Source organism: Euprymna scolopes, chromosome 2 (assembly GCF_053919585.1).
Source record: "Euprymna scolopes isolate OS-2025 chromosome 2, ASM5391958v1, whole genome shotgun sequence".
NCBI lineage: Eukaryota > Metazoa > Mollusca > Cephalopoda > Sepiida > Sepiolidae > Euprymna > Euprymna scolopes.
This window is the reverse complement of record NC_136483.1, coordinates 170,464,177-170,486,146: the sequence shown is the minus strand read 5'-3', so window position 1 is coordinate 170,486,146 and position 21,970 is coordinate 170,464,177. Positions and strand designations below refer to the sequence as shown.

At 28.3% G+C, this 21,970-nt stretch overlaps 1 protein-coding gene across 1 annotated transcript in view; it reads left to right on the top strand.

Moving 5' to 3' along the window:
- The window catches only part of LOC145298768 (polyamine-transporting ATPase 13A3-like), a 195,046-nt gene that overhangs the window by 128,816 nt on the left and 44,260 nt on the right, over positions 1 to 21,970 (top strand). The window contains exons 12-17 of the mRNA XM_080144344.1: positions 90 to 221; positions 4,105 to 4,284; positions 11,943 to 12,088; positions 14,799 to 14,999; positions 16,686 to 16,747; positions 18,384 to 18,528. Coding sequence (XP_080000470.1) covers positions 90 to 221; positions 4,105 to 4,284; positions 11,943 to 12,088; positions 14,799 to 14,999; positions 16,686 to 16,747; positions 18,384 to 18,528 — 866 coding nt within the window. The remainder of the gene's footprint in view (positions 1 to 89; positions 222 to 4,104; positions 4,285 to 11,942; positions 12,089 to 14,798; positions 15,000 to 16,685; positions 16,748 to 18,383; positions 18,529 to 21,970) is intronic.

Below are 21,970 nucleotides of genomic sequence, written 5' to 3'. Positions count from 1 at the left end.
TTAACTTTTATTCCTAAAAAAAAAAAAAAAAAAAAAATGCCAAGTAAACAACTTTTAAAATTAAAAAAATAAGTCTTGTTTTTGCCCAGAATTTATTGAGATCCCCTCTGAAGATTTGGTCCCTGGGGATGTCATTGAAGTCCCTCGGTCTGGATGCATGATGCAGTGTGATGCAGTATTGGTCAGTGGTAATTGCATTGTTAATGAAAGCATGTTGACAGGTAAGTGCACCATTTGTTACCAAGGGGATCCAAAGCAGCTGGATATAAAATTTTAAAATCTATAATAATATGCTTACGCACATCAACCTTTTCACTTGTTACAAAAAAAAAAAAAAATGAAACCATCTGGTTGTCAGAGGTAAGATACAAATGAAAATTTAATTGAAGATTAACCACTCTGGTAAAGATAAAACTTCTGACATTACTCATTTTAAAATGAATTGTTCCAAAATCAAATTCTGTTGATTATTTTTTTTTTCTTCTTTTATTTTGTGCTTATATAGATAAAGACACAGATTAAAACTTTATTCCAAATAAACCATCTTTAATTTTGTATGTTATCATAGCCCTTTATGATGGGTTACCTAGAACAAGGGAGGTAATTCGGGGCTTGTGCAGATTAATGAGATGCCAAATGAATATATTTTAGATAAAAGCGCTATTGTATACTTATGTGTCGTGTCAAAATTAGTTTTAAAAAAAAACTTTTTAAATTACAAAAAATTATGGAGTAAAACGTTTACTAGAATTATTTTTTACAAAAAAATAAAATAGATATTATAAATAGATATTAGAGGTCCACCTTTTTTTTTTTTTGCTTTTAAATGGTGGATTTTAATTGAAAGCAAGGGAAATGAATAAATTTGGATGTTCCCTAGAGTTTAAGATCTCTTTGACCATAACAAATATGATACATCTCTATAATTCGATAAATTTGTATTTTTTCTAGTAATTTTTTTCTATTCTATCATTTTTTTTTTGTATTATTTTACATAACACATAAATATGTAATAGTGTTTTTCTCTTTTTTTTTTTTTTTTTTTTTACCTAAATTTCAATTTTCACTGTAAACATTTAGTTAATGTATTTAAACAGGGTTATTATGTTTGCTTATTCTTTATTTTCCATTTTGTTTTGATTTATCTATAACGTTTTCACCATAGGGTCGGTCCTAGGTCATGGGGCCAGTTAAGACGTTTTGTCGCGTAGTGTTGGTGCTGATGATAACGTCTCAATAAAAAACAACAACGCTTGTTATATGTAGAAAAGAACCGGAGGGGTGGGCAATCAACACTGCCAGGCGTCTCGATTCTAAAGATGGGACCAGAGAGTGCGGCTTACTCAACTTGAGGTGATTGTGTCTTCACCAGTACTGCCGGCCGACTACTCGAGGTGATTGTCTCTTTTCACCAGTACTGCCGGCCGACTACTCGAGGTGATTGTCTCTTTTCACCAGTACTGCCGGCCGACTCCTCTCTTGCTAAAATCTGCACGTTTTTTTATATGATTTCTGTCACGTTCGCCCAGAGACTCCAACCTACACGTAAGCGTAACTCGATCTACTAGATACTCGATTTCGTTGACATAGAATGGTCGAATATCGACCGAGATGTTCCATGTATTGTTCATCTGATTTCTATTTTTAGACATGTTTTTTGTTTAAATTAAGAAAGATGGACCTTATTTTGCATATTTCCATATTTAACAAACAAAAATGTAATTTCGTCGTTTGTTTTTTTTTTTTGATTAAAAAAAACAAAAAAAACACCACCAGCGCCAGTTTCGCTTTTCAGGCTGCACTATCTAACAGTGACCATCATTCAAAATCAAGACGCTTGACCGTGTCACAATCTCCCCCACCGCACACACACACACACACACACACACACAATCACCACTACCGGACATCGCCAGGTATTCCCGTTACTGTAAAATATAATACAAAATAAAATGTTCCAAATCCCTTTAGAAATGATCATACATCAAATATTCATTGTGTTTGAATTCTTGGAACTGATATAAATAATGTTCTATTATGTATTTATGTGCTACACATTCAAGATCATGTTTCAGTCGGCCAGTTACAAGTAGAGCGCTCTTCAGGCAAAGCTATTCATACAAAAGTAGTGTCTGTAATGAAAACTGTGAAAAGTTCACAGCAGATCTTGATCAAGAGGGCAGTCACGTGATATTCAAAAATAAAATGAGTTAATGGCATTTAGAAAGTGAAAAAGAAAAGGAAAGAAAAATATATTAAAAAATTTCTAAAAAGAAAAAAAATGAATAATAACAATAATAAAATTATACATCAATAAAACGTTACAGTAAGAAAACGCACAAAAATAAAGTAAACAACACAAAAACAGCCCCCCCCAAAAAAAACCCAAAAAACTGAAGATATCCTCATTATGTGAAGAGGTGGAAAATAACGAGGAAACGTGACTGAAGCATGTGCATGAATATATAACTACATATAATGTAAAAATAAATAAAATGTTGCTCTACTTCGGTATTGAGCACTTTTGTATGAACCTCATTAAATTCATTGACTGTTTCACCTCTGAAAAGATATTAATGTGGAAAAAATATATATATATATATATACTAGCAAAAGTACCCGTCGTTGACTGGGTTCAAAAACAGCCTACAGAAAATGGACTCTGATTCATGAAAGTATGATAGGTTGTGAAAAGGACGGTTTGTAAATTTGGGTTGAATTTGGGGGTATCAAAACCAAAGCAAAATATGATGAAAGTAAAAATGCAATAGATAAACCCCATAATATATTATACCATACCTGTTCACACTGAAACACTTATCACAATATTCTGTGGATCTATATTAAAAAAACCTTGTTAAACTTTGTGACATATTTCCATTCTATGGAGGTTAGGTGCGAACGAACACTCCATAATTTTATTATACCATATTTCTTCAAACTGAAACATAATCATCAAAGTATACTTACGCAGATAGATATGAAAAGTCTTTATTAAAGTTTGTGCCTATTTCCATTCTATGAAGGCCAGGCGCGAACTCAGACCCCACAATTTTATTATACCATCCCTATTTAAGTTAAAACATACTTATCAAAGCATTATGTACATCTATATCAAAAACACTTGTAAACGTTTTTTTTAATTTTTAAATTTTTTTATTTCCATACTTTGTGGACCAGGTGCAAATGCAGATCCCAGAATTTTAATGAACCACCGTTCTGCCAGATCAAACATACCCATTCCTGTGTGTCGATACATCTTCTATCATTATATGTAATCAGTTTTTTTAAAATAGTCAACCATATAGGAGCCTATTCGTGACCAGACACACACACACACACACATTCAGCTTTATATTATATATATATTACATATGAGTAAAAATAAGATAAAAATACAAGCGATGGTTGACGTTATGATTATTTTAAAAGGAAAACCGAGAATTTATAAAATAATGTTAATCAACGTTTCGTCCCTATTTCAGGGGACATCATCAGGATTTTCGAGGTAAAAATGTAGAAGAAAAGATCATAAATCACATGTGAGTGAACATGGAAAACGTCCTAAAATCCTTCCCATTTCACATATCCTGATGATGTCCCCTGAAATAGGGATGAAACGTTGATTTACATTACTTTATAAATGCTCGGTTTTCCTTTTCAAATAATCATATATATCTATAAAAGTGAATGTGTCTGTGTACATTTTCATTCACTATAACTCTGTTAATTTTCAGTCTACAGACTCGAAATTTGATATACAGGGTATTGAGATTTGAGAAAATCTACGTGATCAGTGTTCGGCCAGAAATTTCGCTGTTAAGGGATCAAAATTCAACGATTTGACCTTTAAGAACTCTACCAAACTCCTCCAACAATTTTTGGTCTAAAACACTTAAAAATTTTAGATATAGGTTCCTTGGACATGGATCTAACTTAATAATGTAATTTGAGGCCAAAACAATAAATTTTCAGGAGTCATAATAGGGGTCAAAGTTAAAAAAATTGACTTTTTTTTTTTTTTTTTTTTTTTTGCTCAGCATATACCTCCAAACACCCGGGCACCCATGCTAGTATTGACTAATTTTCATTATTTTATTCCAGGTGAAAGTGTCCCTGTTCTAAAAACTCCTTTGCCAAATCCGATCCGACACCTTAAGGACGGTCCAGAAGAACTTTTTAAAATGGATGATCACTCACGTCATGTCTTATTCTGTGGAACAAATGTCATCCAAACAAGATACTATGAGAAGCAAAGGGTCAGAGCTGTCGTCATAAATACGGGTAAGAAGTACTAATATAAGAAAAGTGTGCAAAACTCCCCCCCAAAAAAAACAATTATGTTTTCATTTCATGTTTGCGTGTAAGTGTTAAAATAATGTTGGAAACAATAATCTACATAAAGGTTGGATTCAGTAGAAAACAGAAAATTCCACTAGTTGAAATTTAAACTGATGTTCATATTTTTTTGATTCTTTGGACAATTTTTTTTCTTTTTTTTTTTACGTGGTAGTCACCACTTATCAAGGCCCAGAAGCCACTCAGGGATGAAGGTTATTGCGTGTACAGTAATCAATGGGATAGTATCGTAGTTATCATTCTTATCTTGTGCGTTTCAGTCAATGTAACGAGAATAAGAAACAATGAAGATGGATTTCATTCTATATTTAAAAGCAACTTTATTTGTCATCTTTGTTAGTAGCAGTGTTAGTGTTCTTGTGTGTAAAGATAGGTTTAATATAATACTAACTTGTTGAAGGAGAGAATAGTTCTTTATACGCTTGTTTTAGCAAGTAGTCGTAGGAACAAAGGAGGTCAGTTAAAGGAGCGAGAAAGAGCAAAATCTTCAGTGTGTTTACATGTTGTAGTGGGTACTAGGAGTGCGTATCGGTGTATCTATGAGACCAATTCTATAGCATAATAAAGAAAGTTTGTGTGGGTACCGTGTGGAAATAAGAGGGTCTTCGAAAGTCGTGTTGGTTTGTTGTACTCACGTTAGGTCCAAGGCAGATGTCTGCTGCCAGCGAAAGCCAGGGAAAAAGAGTACAAGTTGCCGATTTTGCCTTTTATGCACTTGATCACATGATTGAGAGCTAGTCTCTGGTTGGATAAGCCAGGAAGAAAATGGATTTCAAATTTCAAGCTACGAGATCTAGCTCCTGCCTGTGATTTGTAGCAATTTCAACTGCTACATAACCTTTGAAGTTTAAGTTTAACTTGTTAAACTGCAATCTACATGGAATTTCAAACAGAACCCTTTACTTAATCTATGGGAGTAGCATTCTCTTCTCTTCACCATTAATGCATGGATTTTGAGTGTTACTTGCATTGAGAATTAAATAAAATTGCAAATTGCCTAGAACTTCTTCCCCAATCATGAGAGCATGTTACTTCTGTGGATTAAATAAAGGCTTGTTTCAAATTATTTGCAGATTCCCTTGTTCGATATGATACCTCTGAAGAAGGCAAGAAGTTATAGTTACGGGAATGTTGTGAAAATAACGCTCAAGATGAGAAAAGTAGTCCAAAGAATGAAAATGATATGAATAACAAATCCTCCTCTTAAAAATATGATAAACATAATTAATATCAGGAAGTTTGGGCTTGTGTAACAGCAACTTAAAGAATATCAAATTTTAAGAGAAAGGATTAACTTGAAAAAAATTAAATTTTAAAACATGGAGCAATTTAATGAATAAAAAATTTAAACAAATGGAGCAACTTAATGAATATAAAATTTAAAAAATGGAGCAAGTTAATGAATATAAAATTTAAACAAATGGAGCAACTTAATGAATACAAAATTTTAAAAATGGAGCAACTTAATGAGTATAAAATTTAAAAAATGGAGCAACTTAATGAATATAAAATTTAAAAAATGGAGCAACTTAATGAATATAAAATTTAAAAAATGGAGCAACTTAATGAATATAAAATTTAAAAAATGGAGCAACTTAATGAATATAAAATTTAAAAATAGAGCAACTTAATGAATATAAAATTTTAAAAATGGAGCAACTTAATGAATATAAAATTTAAAAAATGGAGCAACTTAATGAATATAAAATTTAAAAAATGGAGCAACTTAATGAATATAAAATTTAAAAAATGGAGCAACTTAATGAATATAAAATTTAAAAAATGGAGCAACTTAATGAATATAAAATTTTAAAAATGGAGCAACTTAATGAATATAAAATTTTAAAAATGGAGCAACTTAATGAATATAAAATTTTAAAAATGGAGCAACTTAATGAATATAACATTTAAAAAATGGAGCAACTTAATGAATATAACATTTAAAAAATGGAGCAACTTAATGAATATAAAATTTAAAAATGGAGCAACTTAATGAATATAAAATTTAAAAAATGGAGCAACTTAATGAATATAACATTTAAAAAATGGAGCAACTTAATGAATATAACATTTAAAAAATGGAGCAACTTAATGAATATAACATTTAAAAAATGGAGCAACTTAATGAATATTGAATTAAAAAAAAATGGAGCAACTTAATGAATATAAAATTTAAACAAATAGAGCAACTTAATGAATATAAAATTTAAAAAAATGGAGCAACTTGATGAATATAAAATTTTTAAAAATAGAGCAACTTAATGAATATAAAAATTTTTTAACATAGAGCAACTTAATGAATATAAATTTTGTAAAAAATGCAACTTAATGAATATAAATTTTTTAAAAAATGCAACTTAATGAATATAAATTTTTTAAAAAGTGCAACTTAATGAATGTAAATTTTTTAAAAAATGCAACTTAATGAATGTAAATTTTTTAAAAAGTGCAACTTAATGAATATAAAATTTTTAAAAAGTGCAACTTAATGAATATAAATTTTTTAAAAAATGCAACTTAATGAATATAAATTTTTTAAAAAATGCAACTTAATGAATATAAATTTTTTAAAAAATGCAACTTAATGAATATAAATTTTTTAAAAAATGCAACTTAATGAATATAAAATTTTTAAAAAGTGCAACTTAATGAATATAAAATTTTAAAAAAGTGCAACTTAATGAATATAAAATTTTAAAAAAGTGCAACTTAATGAATATAAAATTTTAAAAAAGTGCAACTTAATGAATATAAAATTTTAAAAAAGTGCAACTTAATGAATATAAAATTTTAAAAAAGTGCAACTTAATGAATATAAAATTTTAAAAAAGTGCAACTTAATGAATATAAAATTTTAAAAAAGTGCAACTTAATGAATATAAAATTTTAAAAAAGTGCAACTTAATGAATATAAAATTTTAAAAAAGTGCAACTTAATGAATATAAAATTTTAAAAAAGTGCAACTTAATGAATATAAAATTTTAAAAAAGTGCAACTTAATGAATATAAAATTTTAAAAAAGTGCAACTTAATGAATATAAAATTTTAAAAAAGTGCAACTTAATGAATATAAAATTTTAAAAAAGTGCAACTTAATGAATATAAAATTTTTAAAAAGTGCAACTTAATGAATATAAAATTTTAAAAAAGTGCAACTTAATGAATATAAAATTTTAAAAAAGTGCAACTTAATGAATATAAAATTTTAAAAAAGTGCAACTTAATGAATATAAAATTTTAAAAAAGTGCAACTTAATGAATATAAAATTTTAAAAAAGTGCAACTTAATGAATATAAAATTTTAAAAAAGTGCAACTTAATGAATATAAAATTTTAAAAAAGTGCAACTTAATGAATATAAAATTTTAAAAAAGTGCAACTTAATGAATATAAAATTTTAAAAAAGTGCAACTTAATGAATATAAAATTTTAAAAAAGTGCAACTTAATGAATATAAAATTTTAAAAAAGTGCAACTTAATGAATATAAAATTTTAAAAAAGTGCAACTTAATGAATATAAAATTTTAAAAAAGTGCAACTTAATGAATATAAAATTTTAAAAAAGTGCAACTTAATGAATATAAAATTTTAAAAAAGTGCAACTTAATGAATATAAAATTTTAAAAAAGTGCAACTTAATGAATATAAAATTTTAAAAAAGTGCAACTTAATGAATATAAAATTTTAAAAAAGTGCAACTTAATGAATATAAAATTTTAAAAAAGTGCAACTTAATGAATATAAAATTTTAAAAAAGTGCAACTTAATGAATATAAAATTTTAAAAAAGTGCAACTTAATGAATATAAAATTTTAAAAAAGTGCAACTTAATGAATATAAAATTTTAAAAAAGTGCAACTTAATGAATATAAAATTTTTAGAAAGTGCAACTTAATGAATATAAAATTTTAAAAAAGTGCAACTTAATGAATATAAAATTTTAAAAAAGTGCAACTTAATGAATATAAAATTTTAAAAAAGTGCAACTTAATGAATATAAAATTTTAAAAAAGTGCAACTTAATGAATATAAAATGTTAAAAAAGTGCAACTTAATGAATATAAAATGTTAAAAAAGTGCAACTTAATGAATATAAAATGTTAAAAAAGTGCAACTTAATGAATATAAAATGTTAAAAAAGTGCAACTTAATGAATATAAAATGTTAAAAAAGTGCAACTTAATGAATATAAAATGTTAAAAAAGTGCAACTTAATGAATATAAAATGTTAAAAAAGTGCAACTTAATGAATATAAAATTTTTAAAAAGTGCAACTTAATGAATATAAAATTTTTAAAAAGTGCAACTTAATGAATATAAAATTTTTAAAAAGTGCAACTTAATGAATATAAAATTTTAAAAAAGTGCAACTTAATGAATATAAAATTTTAAAAAAGTGCAACTTAATGAATATAAAATGTTAAAAAAGTGCAACTTAATGAATATAAAATGTTAAAAAAGTGCAACTTAATGAATATAAAATGTTAAAAAAGTGCAACTTAATGAATATAAAATGTTAAAAAAGTGCAACTTAATGAATATAAAATTTTAAAAAAGTGCAACTTAATGAATATAAAATTTTAAAAAAGTGCAACTTAATGAATATAAAATTTTAAAAAAGTGCAACTTAATGAATATAAAATTTTAAAAAAGTGCAACTTAATGAATATAAAATGTTAAAAAAGTGCAACTTAATGAATATAAAATGTTAAAAAAGTGCAACTTAATGAATATAAAATGTTAAAAAAGTGCAACTTAATGAATATAAAATTTTAAAAAAGTGCAACTTAATGAATATAAAATTTTAAAAAAGTGCAACTTAATGAATATAAAATTTTAAAAAAGTGCAACTTAATGAATATAAAATTTTAAAAAAGTGCAACTTAATGAATATAAAATTTTAAAAAAGTGCAACTTAATGAATATAAAATTTTAAAAAAGTGCAACTTAATGAATATAAAATTTTAAAAAAGTGCAACTTAATGAATATAAAATTTTAAAAAAGTGCAACTTAATGAATATAAAATTTTTAAAAAGTGCAACTTAATGAATATAAAATTTTAAAAAAGTGCAACTTAATGAATATAAAATTTTAAAAAAGTGCAACTTAATGAATATAAAATTTTAAAAAAGTGCAACTTAATGAATATAAAATTTTAAAAAAGTGCAACTTAATGAATATAAAATTTTAAAAAAGTGCAACTTAATGAATATAAAATTTTAAAAAAGTGCAACTTAATGAATATAAAATTTTAAAAAAGTGCAACTTAATGAATATAAAATTTTAAAAAAGTGCAACTTAATGAATATAAAATTTTAAAAAAGTGCAACTTAATGAATATAAAATTTTAAAAAAGTGCAACTTAATGAATATAAAATTTTAAAAAAGTGCAACTTAATGAATATAAAATTTTAAAAAAGTGCAACTTAATGAATATAAAATTTTAAAAAAGTGCAACTTAATGAATATAAAATTTTAAAAAAGTGCAACTTAATGAATATAAAATTTTAAAAAAGTGCAACTTAATGAATATAAAATTTTAAAAAAGTGCAACTTAATGAATATAAAATTTTAAAAAAGTGCAACTTAATGAATATAAAATTTTAAAAAAGTGCAACTTAATGAATATAAAATTTTTAAAAAGTGCAACTTAATGAATATAAAATTTTAAAAAAGTGCAACTTAATGAATATAAAATTTTAAAAAAGTGCAACTTAATGAATATAAAATTTTAAAAAAGTGCAACTTAATGAATATAAAATTTTTAGAAAGTGCAACTTAATGAATATAAAATTTTTAGAAAGTGCAACTTAATGAATATAAAATTTTTAGAAAGTGCAACTTAATGAATATAAAATTTTTAGAAAGTGCAACTTAATGAATATAAAATTTTTAGAAAGTGCAACTTAATGAATATAAAATTTTTAGAAAGTGCAACTTAATGAATATAAAATTTTTAGAAAGTGCAACTTAATGAATATAAAATTTTTAAAAAGTGCAACTTAATGAATATAAAATTTTTAAAAAGTGCAACTTAATGAACATTAAATAAAAAAAATAAAAAAATGAGGGCCTTAATGAATATTAGTTTTCGAAAAAAAAAAAAAATGTATTAAAGCCTTTTATGAATCTGCACTGTTTTTATTGACTTTGATCATGATAATCATCTGTCGAATATCCTATTTTACATGCGGGCATATGTTGGATGATTTTAAGAAATTGACTTTCAAACTAGTCTATCTCTGACCTGGTCTTTATATTTTCTATTTTTCTCCAGTTCATTTTTATCACTTTCTTACCCCTCCCTATATTTTTCTTAGTCTTCCCCTGTTTACTAGATCTGCTATCTATATGTGTTCTACATAAACTAAACCAGAGACTCTCATCTATGCTTCCAAAATGGATATGGTTGAATGGTTCTTATCAAAAATTTCCTCTATATTAAAAACAAAAATAAAGAAAAATCAAAATTGCGATAAAACCAAAATATCCTATTACAAATATCATGTATCAAGTAGTTTTATTTTTAAATGAGAAAATCAAATCAGAGAAGTGACAGGCTTTGCACACAATTTTGGAAAAAATCTCCCCAAAAAACAATGGAGATAATTAAAAAATAATTTAAACTTTTGATATTTATGTTATAATGCATACAAATTCACATTAATCACTTAAAAATGATATTCTTTATAAAAATAAAACAACTTGATTAATTTATATAATTTTTAAAATGACATATTTTTGTTTTGCCATGGCTATGCACATCATAGAGATGTTTCTTTTTTGTTTGTTTGTTTTAAATACAGGGGTGATTCTAGACAAGAACTCATGATTGAACTTCTGAGATTTAATCTTTCTTTTATGTTTGAACTGTTCAGATTTAATCTTTCTCTGAGATCATCAGATCTAAGGTTGTCTTTTATCTTCACATTTCACATCAACTGTACCATTCTCATATGATTTCCGTATATAAAGCGCATGTCCTCAACGTTATTAACCAGGTTTCACTTCGATACAGCATTGCATAGCATACACATAGCTGATAGACTCCCCTTTTTTAACCGCTGCTAATAAAAGATGGCTGCAAAAAATATATTTAAATTTAACAAAAAAAAATTAGATGTGTACAATGTTTTGCCTAATTAAAAAAATAAAAATTCAGAAAAGTCTTTGATTCCAGCCACAGAACAAAATTTCTTCCAAAAATCACATAAATTGATCTAGTATTTCTTTTAACTAAGAAAAATCAAATTCTATGAGGAAGTGAAAATGCTGTCTTGATTCACCACATCTAATAAATAAAATATTTTCTCCTCCTTTAACAACCTCTCCAGAAATAAGAGATCAAAATTAAGGTTTATGTAATAAAAAAAATACTTGACCAATTTTGTGATTTTTGGAATGTGACATTTTCATTTTGTGAGGGTATGTACATTATAAAGAGTTATCTGTATTTTTTAATAATTAAGTTGAACACTGGGCATTGTCTTGATGGACCCGATCAACCTTAGTTATGTTATTTACATTTTGTAGTAAAAATAATTGTTTTTAAATTTCTATTTTTATTTTGTTTTGTGTAGGTTTTACGACTGCCAAAGGTGAATTAACACGTTCAATCCTTTACCCCAAGCCCGTGGATTTCAAATTCAGCCAAGACACGTACATTTTTGTGGCTGTTCTGTCGGTGTTTGCTTTGATGGGTTTCGTATATACAGTCATTCTGATGGTAAGAAATTTTCATTTTTTTTTTCTTTTTTTTTTTCTTTTTTTTTTTTATACACCATTTCTATAAAATTTTAGTTTTGTCTATTCAAAAACTCTTTATTCATCCCCAAACAAGGCATATTGCTGAGATATAAGAAATTATTGTGAATTAGAGGTCATACTGACAAGAAATCCTGAAAGGGAAAGTTGTACAATGAGATATTTGTCCACATTATATTTAAATTTTTGCATGTTTATACAGTTAGGGAGCAGAGAGGGAATTTCAAAGGCTAGCAGTTTGAGGAAAGAAAATGTTAGGAAGCCTTATATTATCTGAGAATCTCTACAATGAAGGGATGGGATTATGTGATGGTTAATTATGAAAGTTAACAATCAAATAAAGCATACCTTGTTTGTTTTAAATAAAATTCAGACTGTAGAAGGCAACAAAATTAACATGTTAGTACTGTTGTCAAATATACATTACAGAAATAGTAACGTAGTAGGAGTATACAGGAATATTAAATCATTTCTGGTAAAATTTTATTTGGATCAGAAAGAGTACGACATAAATACGAGGTCTGCTTCATGCTTTACATCTTGTTTTTTTTTTTTCAAGACAAGGCATGAAGTTATTTTATATAAGCCACTAACAAAAATGAAAGCTGATTATTGCAAAGCCTAGTGATTTTAGTCTCGAAAAGACCATAGCTGTAGAAAGAAAGAAAACAATGAGCAGGAAGAGAGTTCCACAACCTAGGAAAGAAGTTGTATGAATAAAATATGATATGAATAAAATATGTAGCGATACACCAGAGACATTAAAATGGGTGGATAAAGAACATTTCACTTATGCATACATTGTATCCACCCATGCAAATTCTGTAGAAGTAAAAAGTAAAACTGTGCCTCTTCGCGTGGACGTAGGACAAGACAATACTATGTGACAGGGTGTCCATAAACACTTTTTAAAATCTTTTTCTAACAACCTTCGCTGGGAGTCACCCAGAAGCATATAAAAGGTACTGCACGCGAAATCCAAATTGAGTCAGATTTCCGTTTAGCTCAGTTCAGGACGCAGTACCGTGAATGAACAATGCACTGTTTCGACTCAGTCTCCTTGACATAAAATCACTACACCTACAGCCTCTTAACCTCACTGGATTAATCCCCCCCCAATAACCTTTTGTCACATCAGACACATTTATGGAGCAAAATTATCACATTACTGTAACTAATTAATATAACACATTATATTTTCTTTTATTAAAAAAAGAAGGAACATTTTTTTTTCTCTAAAGAAAACATGATTGCCTCAATCGGAAGAAGTTTTTTTCTCTTTTCCTCTTTTTGGTACAGTTTTTACTCAAGTCCTCTCAGACTCTATTTAAGAAATTTATATAAAGTCCTCACGACTATTCATGGTTCTAAAAACCTACCATTTATTTCCAAGAAACTGTTTCCAAGAACTATGAACATCTCGTAAATCATTTAATGACTTAATCCCCCCCGTGTTGACATGATACATGCATATAAAAATACAAAAAAAAAAAAAAAAAAAACGATTTACATTTATTGTTAAATAAAACTTAATTATAAATGTTAAAGTTTGTTTGACTATTATACAGAATCTGACACTTTTTTATTTTTGATTTTGGTGAAGTGTAAACGGTTTTTATCTATGTGCACGTCGCTGATATGACACTAACATTGATGAGGATCGACCATTCTTTATTACCAGCAATTAAGCTTACTCCCCGTACGACCTTACAAGAGTAGGTGTAAGGCTCCCAAAATTCATCGGTCCTGGGTATGACCTTAAACTATAGCCAATGGTGAGGCCCCAGCTTGCGGGCTTTGGGGAGTGTGGAGCCACCCTTTAATTGCCATTGCTCTCAGGTCTACTCTGACCTGTAATGGTAGTACCTGTTAGGGTCCCAACTATGGGTTAAATAGAAACCGAGTTGAAAAAAAAAATTCTATTAGAAAATTTTCTTCAAAATAACTGGATTCGGCATTAAATAACCTGAAAAGGGTTGATATGCCATAAAACAAAACCAACCAACCCAAAATTCATACTAGAACCATCTGCAAGTGTAACGAGGTATAACAAGTAAGATATTATGTAAAATTCAGTCCTAGGTGATATTCTTCTGCGTGTCACAATCTTCCAATGATATAAATGTAAATTATTCTAAACTTCTTTTCAGTCATGGCCGACAAAATGAAAGCATGCTATTCTCGTGGATTAAATAAACAGTTCCATTCAAGATTCCATGCAGATTCTCAAGTTCGACAAAACACACCTGAAGAAGGTTGGAACTTACATCGGCCAAAACGTTGTGAGAGTAATACTCAGGATGGGAACGGTAATCTGAATCGATGAATGATTTCGTTCAGTCTCAAGAGGCAGTGGATACCTTCTGTAAGGGTAGCCATACTTGTGAGGCAAGAGTTGTGCAATTGCCAACTGCACCTCTCCTGAATTGGCACTGCTTCGGTACAGTGGCAAGGAGAAATGCTAGATGACTGGAAACAATGCCGAGATAAACGAAGAGCACATACAGCACCTGGAATTTTAAAATGGTCACCCATTTTGTACTGACCAGGTTCAGCATTGCTTAACTTTGGTGATCTTACAAGAACTGTTGTGTCAATGTGAGTACGCCAAATATAATCTGAATAATCTAAATAATAAAAACATTTTATATCATTTTGATTTGTCTTTACAGGTTAAGAAAGGTCATGAAGTTGGGCATATATTGCGACGAGCTCTTGATTTAATAACCATAGCTGTTCCACCTGCCTTGCCAGCTGCCTTAACAGTTGGGACATTCTTTGCCCAAAGACGCCTGAAGAAAGCTCTCGTTTATTGCATCTCACCAAGCAGCATCAACCTGTGCGGAACGCTGAATATTGTCTGCTTTGATAAGGTAAGATTTTGCACCTTTTTTTTTTTTTTTTTTTCTAACAAATGATATGCCATCATTTTTGTTTATTTTTTTTATTTTTTTATTTATTTATTTTTTTTTTTGGACCAACAAATAATGATAATCCATCATTTTTGTTTGTTATTTTTTTGTTTTTTGTTTTTTTTTTCTAACAAATAATGATATGCCATCATTTTTGTTTGTTATTTTTTTGTTTTTTTTTTCTTTGGACCAACAAATGATAATGATATTCCATTGTTTTATTTTATTTATTTTTTTTATTCTCAATATGAGGATGACTGAAAGAGTTTTTTGGGGGATTGATGAACTACTTTTGGAGAAGAAATGTGTCCTGTAGAACATTGCAAAAATCAAAAAGCTTGTAAACAAGAAAGCATCAGAATCCTTCCTGGGATTAATTAATTTCCACAGCCGATATTTTTCTAGACGTGGTGAACTAATTGAACTATTTGTGGAAATGTGTAAAAACAAACAAAAAAAAAAGCAAAACATAGACACAGAAACAAAATAGCGATTTTCCAGAAAAACCAACAAAGAAAAAAAAGAAGTAAAAAAAATAAACGAACAAATATATAACAAATAAATGTTATCAAAGACAAGCTAAATTACTCTTCTACGTACCTGGATAAGTTTTTTTGTGGTTTATCTTATTTTGAATTGTTTTTTTATTAAAAACAAAAGTAGTGAAAAATCTGTAGAGTTAGAACGAAAAGCAAAATGGTGGTTTCATTAATCATAGTCAATCCTTAAAAATCGGTCAAAAATAGAAAAGCAAACAAAATATTGATATAATAGGACATTAGGTTTTCGCACAATTCGTTCAACATTTTTTTGTTTGTATAATCTTGAAGCGCCGCATGGAAATCTCACAAATCAGGAGGAGATAAGTCAGTCTGTCATTTACTCAAGTAATGATGACTGACGGATCGGCAAAATACAGAAAATTGAATTTTATCTTTAATTAAAATTCTACTCAATAATTTTTTTTCCAAGGGAACTTGTTTTTGCATGATATAAGATTTCACCTGTGCCCCATACTGTGTAAGCACCAAAAATCTTGTTTCATGTGAGATTGCTTGAAATTAGTAACTTTTCTTGTCAAGTTCCACTTAATAATAAACTCTTAATCTATAATATAAATCTCACCTGTTTAAATGTATGTATGTATGTTTGTATGTCTGCTGAAAATTTTCGAAAGAGGCAGCAGATTTTCACAAGATTTGTATCGTTTTCAAGCACAACCCTTCGGATGACAAATATCGAAAAATTGGTTAAAAACATTAATTTCTTCACTCTCCTCGGCACTTTTCTACAGTGAGGGGTTGCTTTTTTTGTCAATATTTCCGAAAGTCATCCTCTTTTCGATTCACTAGCCTTAATTTAAACCGTCATCGCTTCTGGTTTGGCGATGGACGTAACAGCAAAGACGTCACTTTTTTTTTTTCACAATCTTTTCTTTCTTCGTGGTATGGGTTTGAGCCTGCCTACCTACTACCGCTTCTTTTTTTTTTTTTTTTTTTTTTTTTTTTTTTTGCTCAACACACACCTCCAAACATCCAGGTAATGCCGGGCACCCAGGCTAGTCTATGATAAAAACTGTTTTCCCCATTTTATATTCAAGTGTTCTTGCTTTAAGATTCTAATATCTTTTTTCTCTTTTAAAATTAGACTGGAACACTGACTGAAGATGGTCTTAATATGAAATATGTTGTTCCTGCTACAGATGGAAGGTAAGTCTATAGACTGAGATATATATATATATATGGCGAAAGACTATATTCCAAAGTTCATGATGTTGACTATCTTACAATTTATTCCTAAAATTTATTTCTAAAATTCAAAATGTCATAATGGAAACATATTATAGGGTATTTACAACTTCTCTTCCAATTTTCTGATTTTAATCATGTCAAATCACACTTTATTTCCTTTTGATGTATTGATTGTTGCTATTTCTTCTGATAAGTTAAGGGCATAATAGATTCACTTATTGATATAATAATTAAGTGATTGATTTTGCACTATGAAACCGATAGTGTCAAGAATTGTAAATGTCAACTGAATTAAAGAAATAAATTATAAGATGGTTAACATGAACTTTGGAATAGAGCCTTTGTCATTTATTCACTATATTGCTCTGTAATTACATTGAGCTTAATTTAGGATTGGTATATATTATAAGAAAATATATTTTCACAGAAATATATATTAATGATGGGATGATTATGGATTAAATTTCCAATTCCGATACAATTACCGATTCTTAGATTTGTTATTTTTCTCGATTAGCGTAATAACACGTTGAATGTGCATATTTTTTTCAAACGTAAAAATACACTTGTGATAAAGATGATCTATAGATTTTAGTGTTACTGGTGATTTAAAATCAATAAATATTCTTTTGTTGTTACTATGAGCAGTGGAAGATTTTGTTTTAAACAAAATCAAATAAAAAAAAAATTAAAAGAATCGTTTTTGACATCAGAAAGTAGGAACAATTTGTTTTTCAATACCTCAAACACTTCCGATTTTTCCGATTTCCAATTCTGATTAATCGTCCCAACATTGATATATATATATATATATATATATATATATATAGTAATGAAAGACAAAGGATGTAGTGTTTACTTGATATACGCAATGGTAAACTATAATCAAATCTATATGCATGATTAAACTGGATTTAATTTTGGACTCCGTTCTCTCTAAAGAATTATTTTCGCCTTTCGGATTACCTTGAAAGAATTTTTATGCAAGCTGAAATATTATGTATTGTTTGTTTTATTTTTTTTTTTGCATATCCAACATTTTTTCACTTGTTTTTCTTAGCAATTTATGACTACAATAAATTGTGGTTTCACTTAATGCCATAACTAGCAAATTCTAGCATTGCTACAAATATAACTTGCTGATTTCTTTCTGTTCTTTGATGAGATGAATAACAAGAATAGCATTCTTTGAAACTCTGCAAAATAAGGACTTTTTAAATTGTTTTTTGGAGTATTCAGTCGAATAATAAATTTGGATTGTAAAGTTCAACTTACCGTTTTCATTTTCTTTCTCTTGTATATATATATATATATATATATACATCATCTATTAAATATTATAGACAATGTTTGTCTACATATTTGAGTTTGGATCCATTCTAGTTTCCTAATGAGTTTTCTTGTTTCTGGTAATAACTGGCTGATGTAATGGCCATAATCATTTTTTACCCGAATACTTTGGTGCATTTATGTCAAGTAGTTTTGGAGCCCATAAAATGATTATTTACTGAACAAACGATAATAATTCTTTTGCTTCAAGCTATTTTTTCAATTTTCTTGGAATTCAAAATTTTATTTTCCAAATTTCTTTCAGGTTTGAAGCTGAAAATGAACTTGATGCACCGCTTGAGAGTGGTCAGCTCCTTTATGGCATGGCCACTTGCCATTCTTTGACCATCATTGACCAGAAATTGTCTGGAGACCCTATTGACCAGATAATGTTTGAAACCACCGGCTGGGTAAGCTTCAATTTTCATGAACATACTATTAAAGTCGAACGCATGGCCATGATTACAATGAATATAATAATTGCACAGTTCATTAACAATTGTACAATGAGCCAATATAAAAGTGAATACAAAGAAAACAAAGTATTACTATATGAACAATAATATTAGTCCTCGCGCGAAAGCGCAGAACACAAAATGTTTTAAATAATAATAATAATAATAGAATAACAATAACAAAGTTTTTCGCTAGCGAGGACTACTATTGAGCGTAACCAGTTATACACTCCTTTTGAAATTTTCATCTATTTTTTTCGTTATCTACTGAATATTTTTGATGAAACCTATATGAATTATGTTCCTTATTAAATTGTAAAGATTTTCTATTCTGAAAGACGTTTTAGAAAAATTAATCTAAAAAAGTTATTTCAAAGTTTTTGTTAAAAAAAATTCAGATTTTCTTATTATTCAGACATGTATGACAAAGAGAGAGTCGCAAAAAAGAGTTGTGGAGTGAGGAGAATTACAAACTGAAACAGAATATTCAGACCTGTAATAATACAAAGAGGGGGTTGCAAAAATGAGTTGTGGTGTGAGGAGAAATACAATCTGAAATAGAGAGGAGGAGAGTTTTTATAAATACATACAAAATCACATTCATCTTTTTTTAAATCCAAATTAATAAATTAAATAAAATATAATCTTAAAAAGATAGGATACAAGTTAGAAAAGCATTTCATCCAAGGCATGAAAATTGTTAAACAAAATGTTTTTACTATAGGCTTTAAAAATAAAGGTACAAAATTCAATTTGAAATTTATTTATCTTCAAAGTGCACTTTTATACATTTTACAAAGTAAGGTATTAAATTTGCATACCTTACTTTGTAAAATTTATACAAGTACACTTTGAAGATAAATAAATTTCAAATTGAATCTTGTACCTTTATTTTTAAAGCCTATAGTAAAAACATTTTGTTTAACAATTTTCATGCCTTGGATGAAATGCTTTTCAAACTTGTATATATATATATATATATATATGTGTGTGTATAACAATAGTTGAATGTCAAAAAACGACATTATTTTTGCACCAACCTAATATTAACAATATGGAAACGTGGTAGTTAGTAGTGATGAGACGATTCCAATATTTTCACCTGAGTCCGATACAATTACGAATTTCGATTCTGACTGAGCTATAAAAATTGTGGAGGGGGGGGGGGTAAGAGATATTACTGTAAAAACCCATATAATATATGCATATATCTTCATGAACATAAAAATACATTTGTCATAGAGGTGATCTATGGATTTTGGATTTACTGATAGTTTAAAATCAATAAATATTTGTAATTTTTATTTATTACTAATAACAATCGAAAATTAAGTTTTAACTAAAGACAAACAAAAAATTAAAAAAAAAACAACTTTTTTTTTTTTTTTTGGCGGGTGGGTGGGGCATCCAGAAACAGATTCTATTTTTCCAAATTCTGATATTTTAAAAAGTTCTGATTTTATTTTCTCTTTCAATTCCTGATTCCTATTGATCGTTCCAACACTACTACTACTATTAGAAAGAGAATTGAAAATGTAATGAGGATAACAAAAGCTTTCTTAGTTCTTAAAAGATAAATATTGGCATTTGAAAACAGTTGTTTTGTGTTTAAATAATATTGTAGGAATAAAGAAGCCAAATAACCACGCTTTTTTTCTTTTTTTTTTTATTTCTCTTGAAATAAATGCTTTATTTGTCCGAAAGAATGGACAAGCTTTCAATATTAATAAATTTTTATGAGGTGCTGAGATTTTGTATTATTCTTATAGTAAACATAGATTATGTCTATAATTGACATTTACTGCAGAAAAGAAAGATGTCTTCGCCAAAAATATTCCAAGCAGGAAGGAAGAAACTAAATTTAATTATATATTTTGTAAACAACGTGGACCAAAGCTACAAAAATGGCTACTCAGAATTAAATTTTGGTAGTTTGGTATAGTAGCTGTTTAGCTTTTTTTATAATGCACCTAAGAAAATAGTTTTTTTTCCTAGGACGGAGTGATCGCTCTTGGATTTTGACACTTTGAGACGCACTCACATAGCTCTAAATTGAGAGACTTTATCATTACACATATTATTCTTTTTGTAAATCATCTTACCCACAGGAGATATAAAATACCTCATGGCAGTAGTACATGCGGGTGTTATTCATGATTGGCTTTGTCTTCTGCCACACATTGCTATATGAAATGAGCTAATAAGATAGAATAAAGTGTTTCAAATTGAATTATATTATAGCAATTAGAAAGTCGAATAATGATGCGTTTTTTTTTTTTCTAAAATAAATTATTTATTTTAAAGAATGAGCAAAACATTTAAACCAACTATGATTAATACTACTACAGATTATTATCCACAAAGGATTTATATTATTTGGCTTTCTTATTTCTATATACTACTGCGTTTATATTTGCCCTATATCGCCCCCACAAAAATGGAGTTACTATCTTTAAGAGCATATCTGAGAAAATTGACCACATCCTGTCTGCTCATCCTTTGGCTAAAATTCACGTCTGTGGAGACTTCAATGTTCACAATGCAGAATGATTAACCCACTCAAACAAGACGGATGGTGAGAGGGAGGTTCTGTCATGATTTCTCCATTGCTTATTACCTAACTCGGATTGTTCATGAACCCACCCATGTGCCCGTCTCTGATGGTCAGTATGCAAGTCTCCTGTACCTTTTTCTTGCAACTTGTTCTGAGCTATGTTCATCCTCTATTCTGTCTCCACTGGGATCTTCTGACCACTCGGTTGTCTCAGTTAAGATAAAAACAAAATGTAATGTCCTCTGACATACCTTTCCATCATACAGTGTATTGATAGTCTATGGCCGACTGGGATAGCTTCCGTACATTTTTATCAGATCTACCTCTGTGTTCCCTGTTTAAAAAGAACATGTCCTCTGTGAATATGTTACTTTTGTAAAAGCAGCAAAATTTGCTGCTAATAGTAAACATGGATTCTGTCTATAATTGACATTTGCTGCAGAAAAGAAAGATGTATTTGCCAAAAATATTCCAAGCAGAAATAATTGTATTTATGAAGAAACTAAATTTAATTATACTTTTTTTGTAAACATGGACCAAAGCTACAAAAATAGTTACTCAGAATTAAACGTTTAGCTCTTGTTAAGATAAATCTGAGAAAATAGTTATTTCTCTTGAATGGAGTGACCCCCCCCCCCCCAGATTTTAAAGTTGCAGAGTCAGCCATGACACTTTGAGAAGTACACACACACAGCTCCAAATCAAGAGACTTTATCATTGTTAATTTAGTGGTTTAAATTATCATAATTTCAGTTATAACTCGTTAAAATAAATCTATTTTCCAGTTAGTTCTTGTGCCATTTTTACACGGTTATTTCAGACAACACCCATTTCAAAATCTGT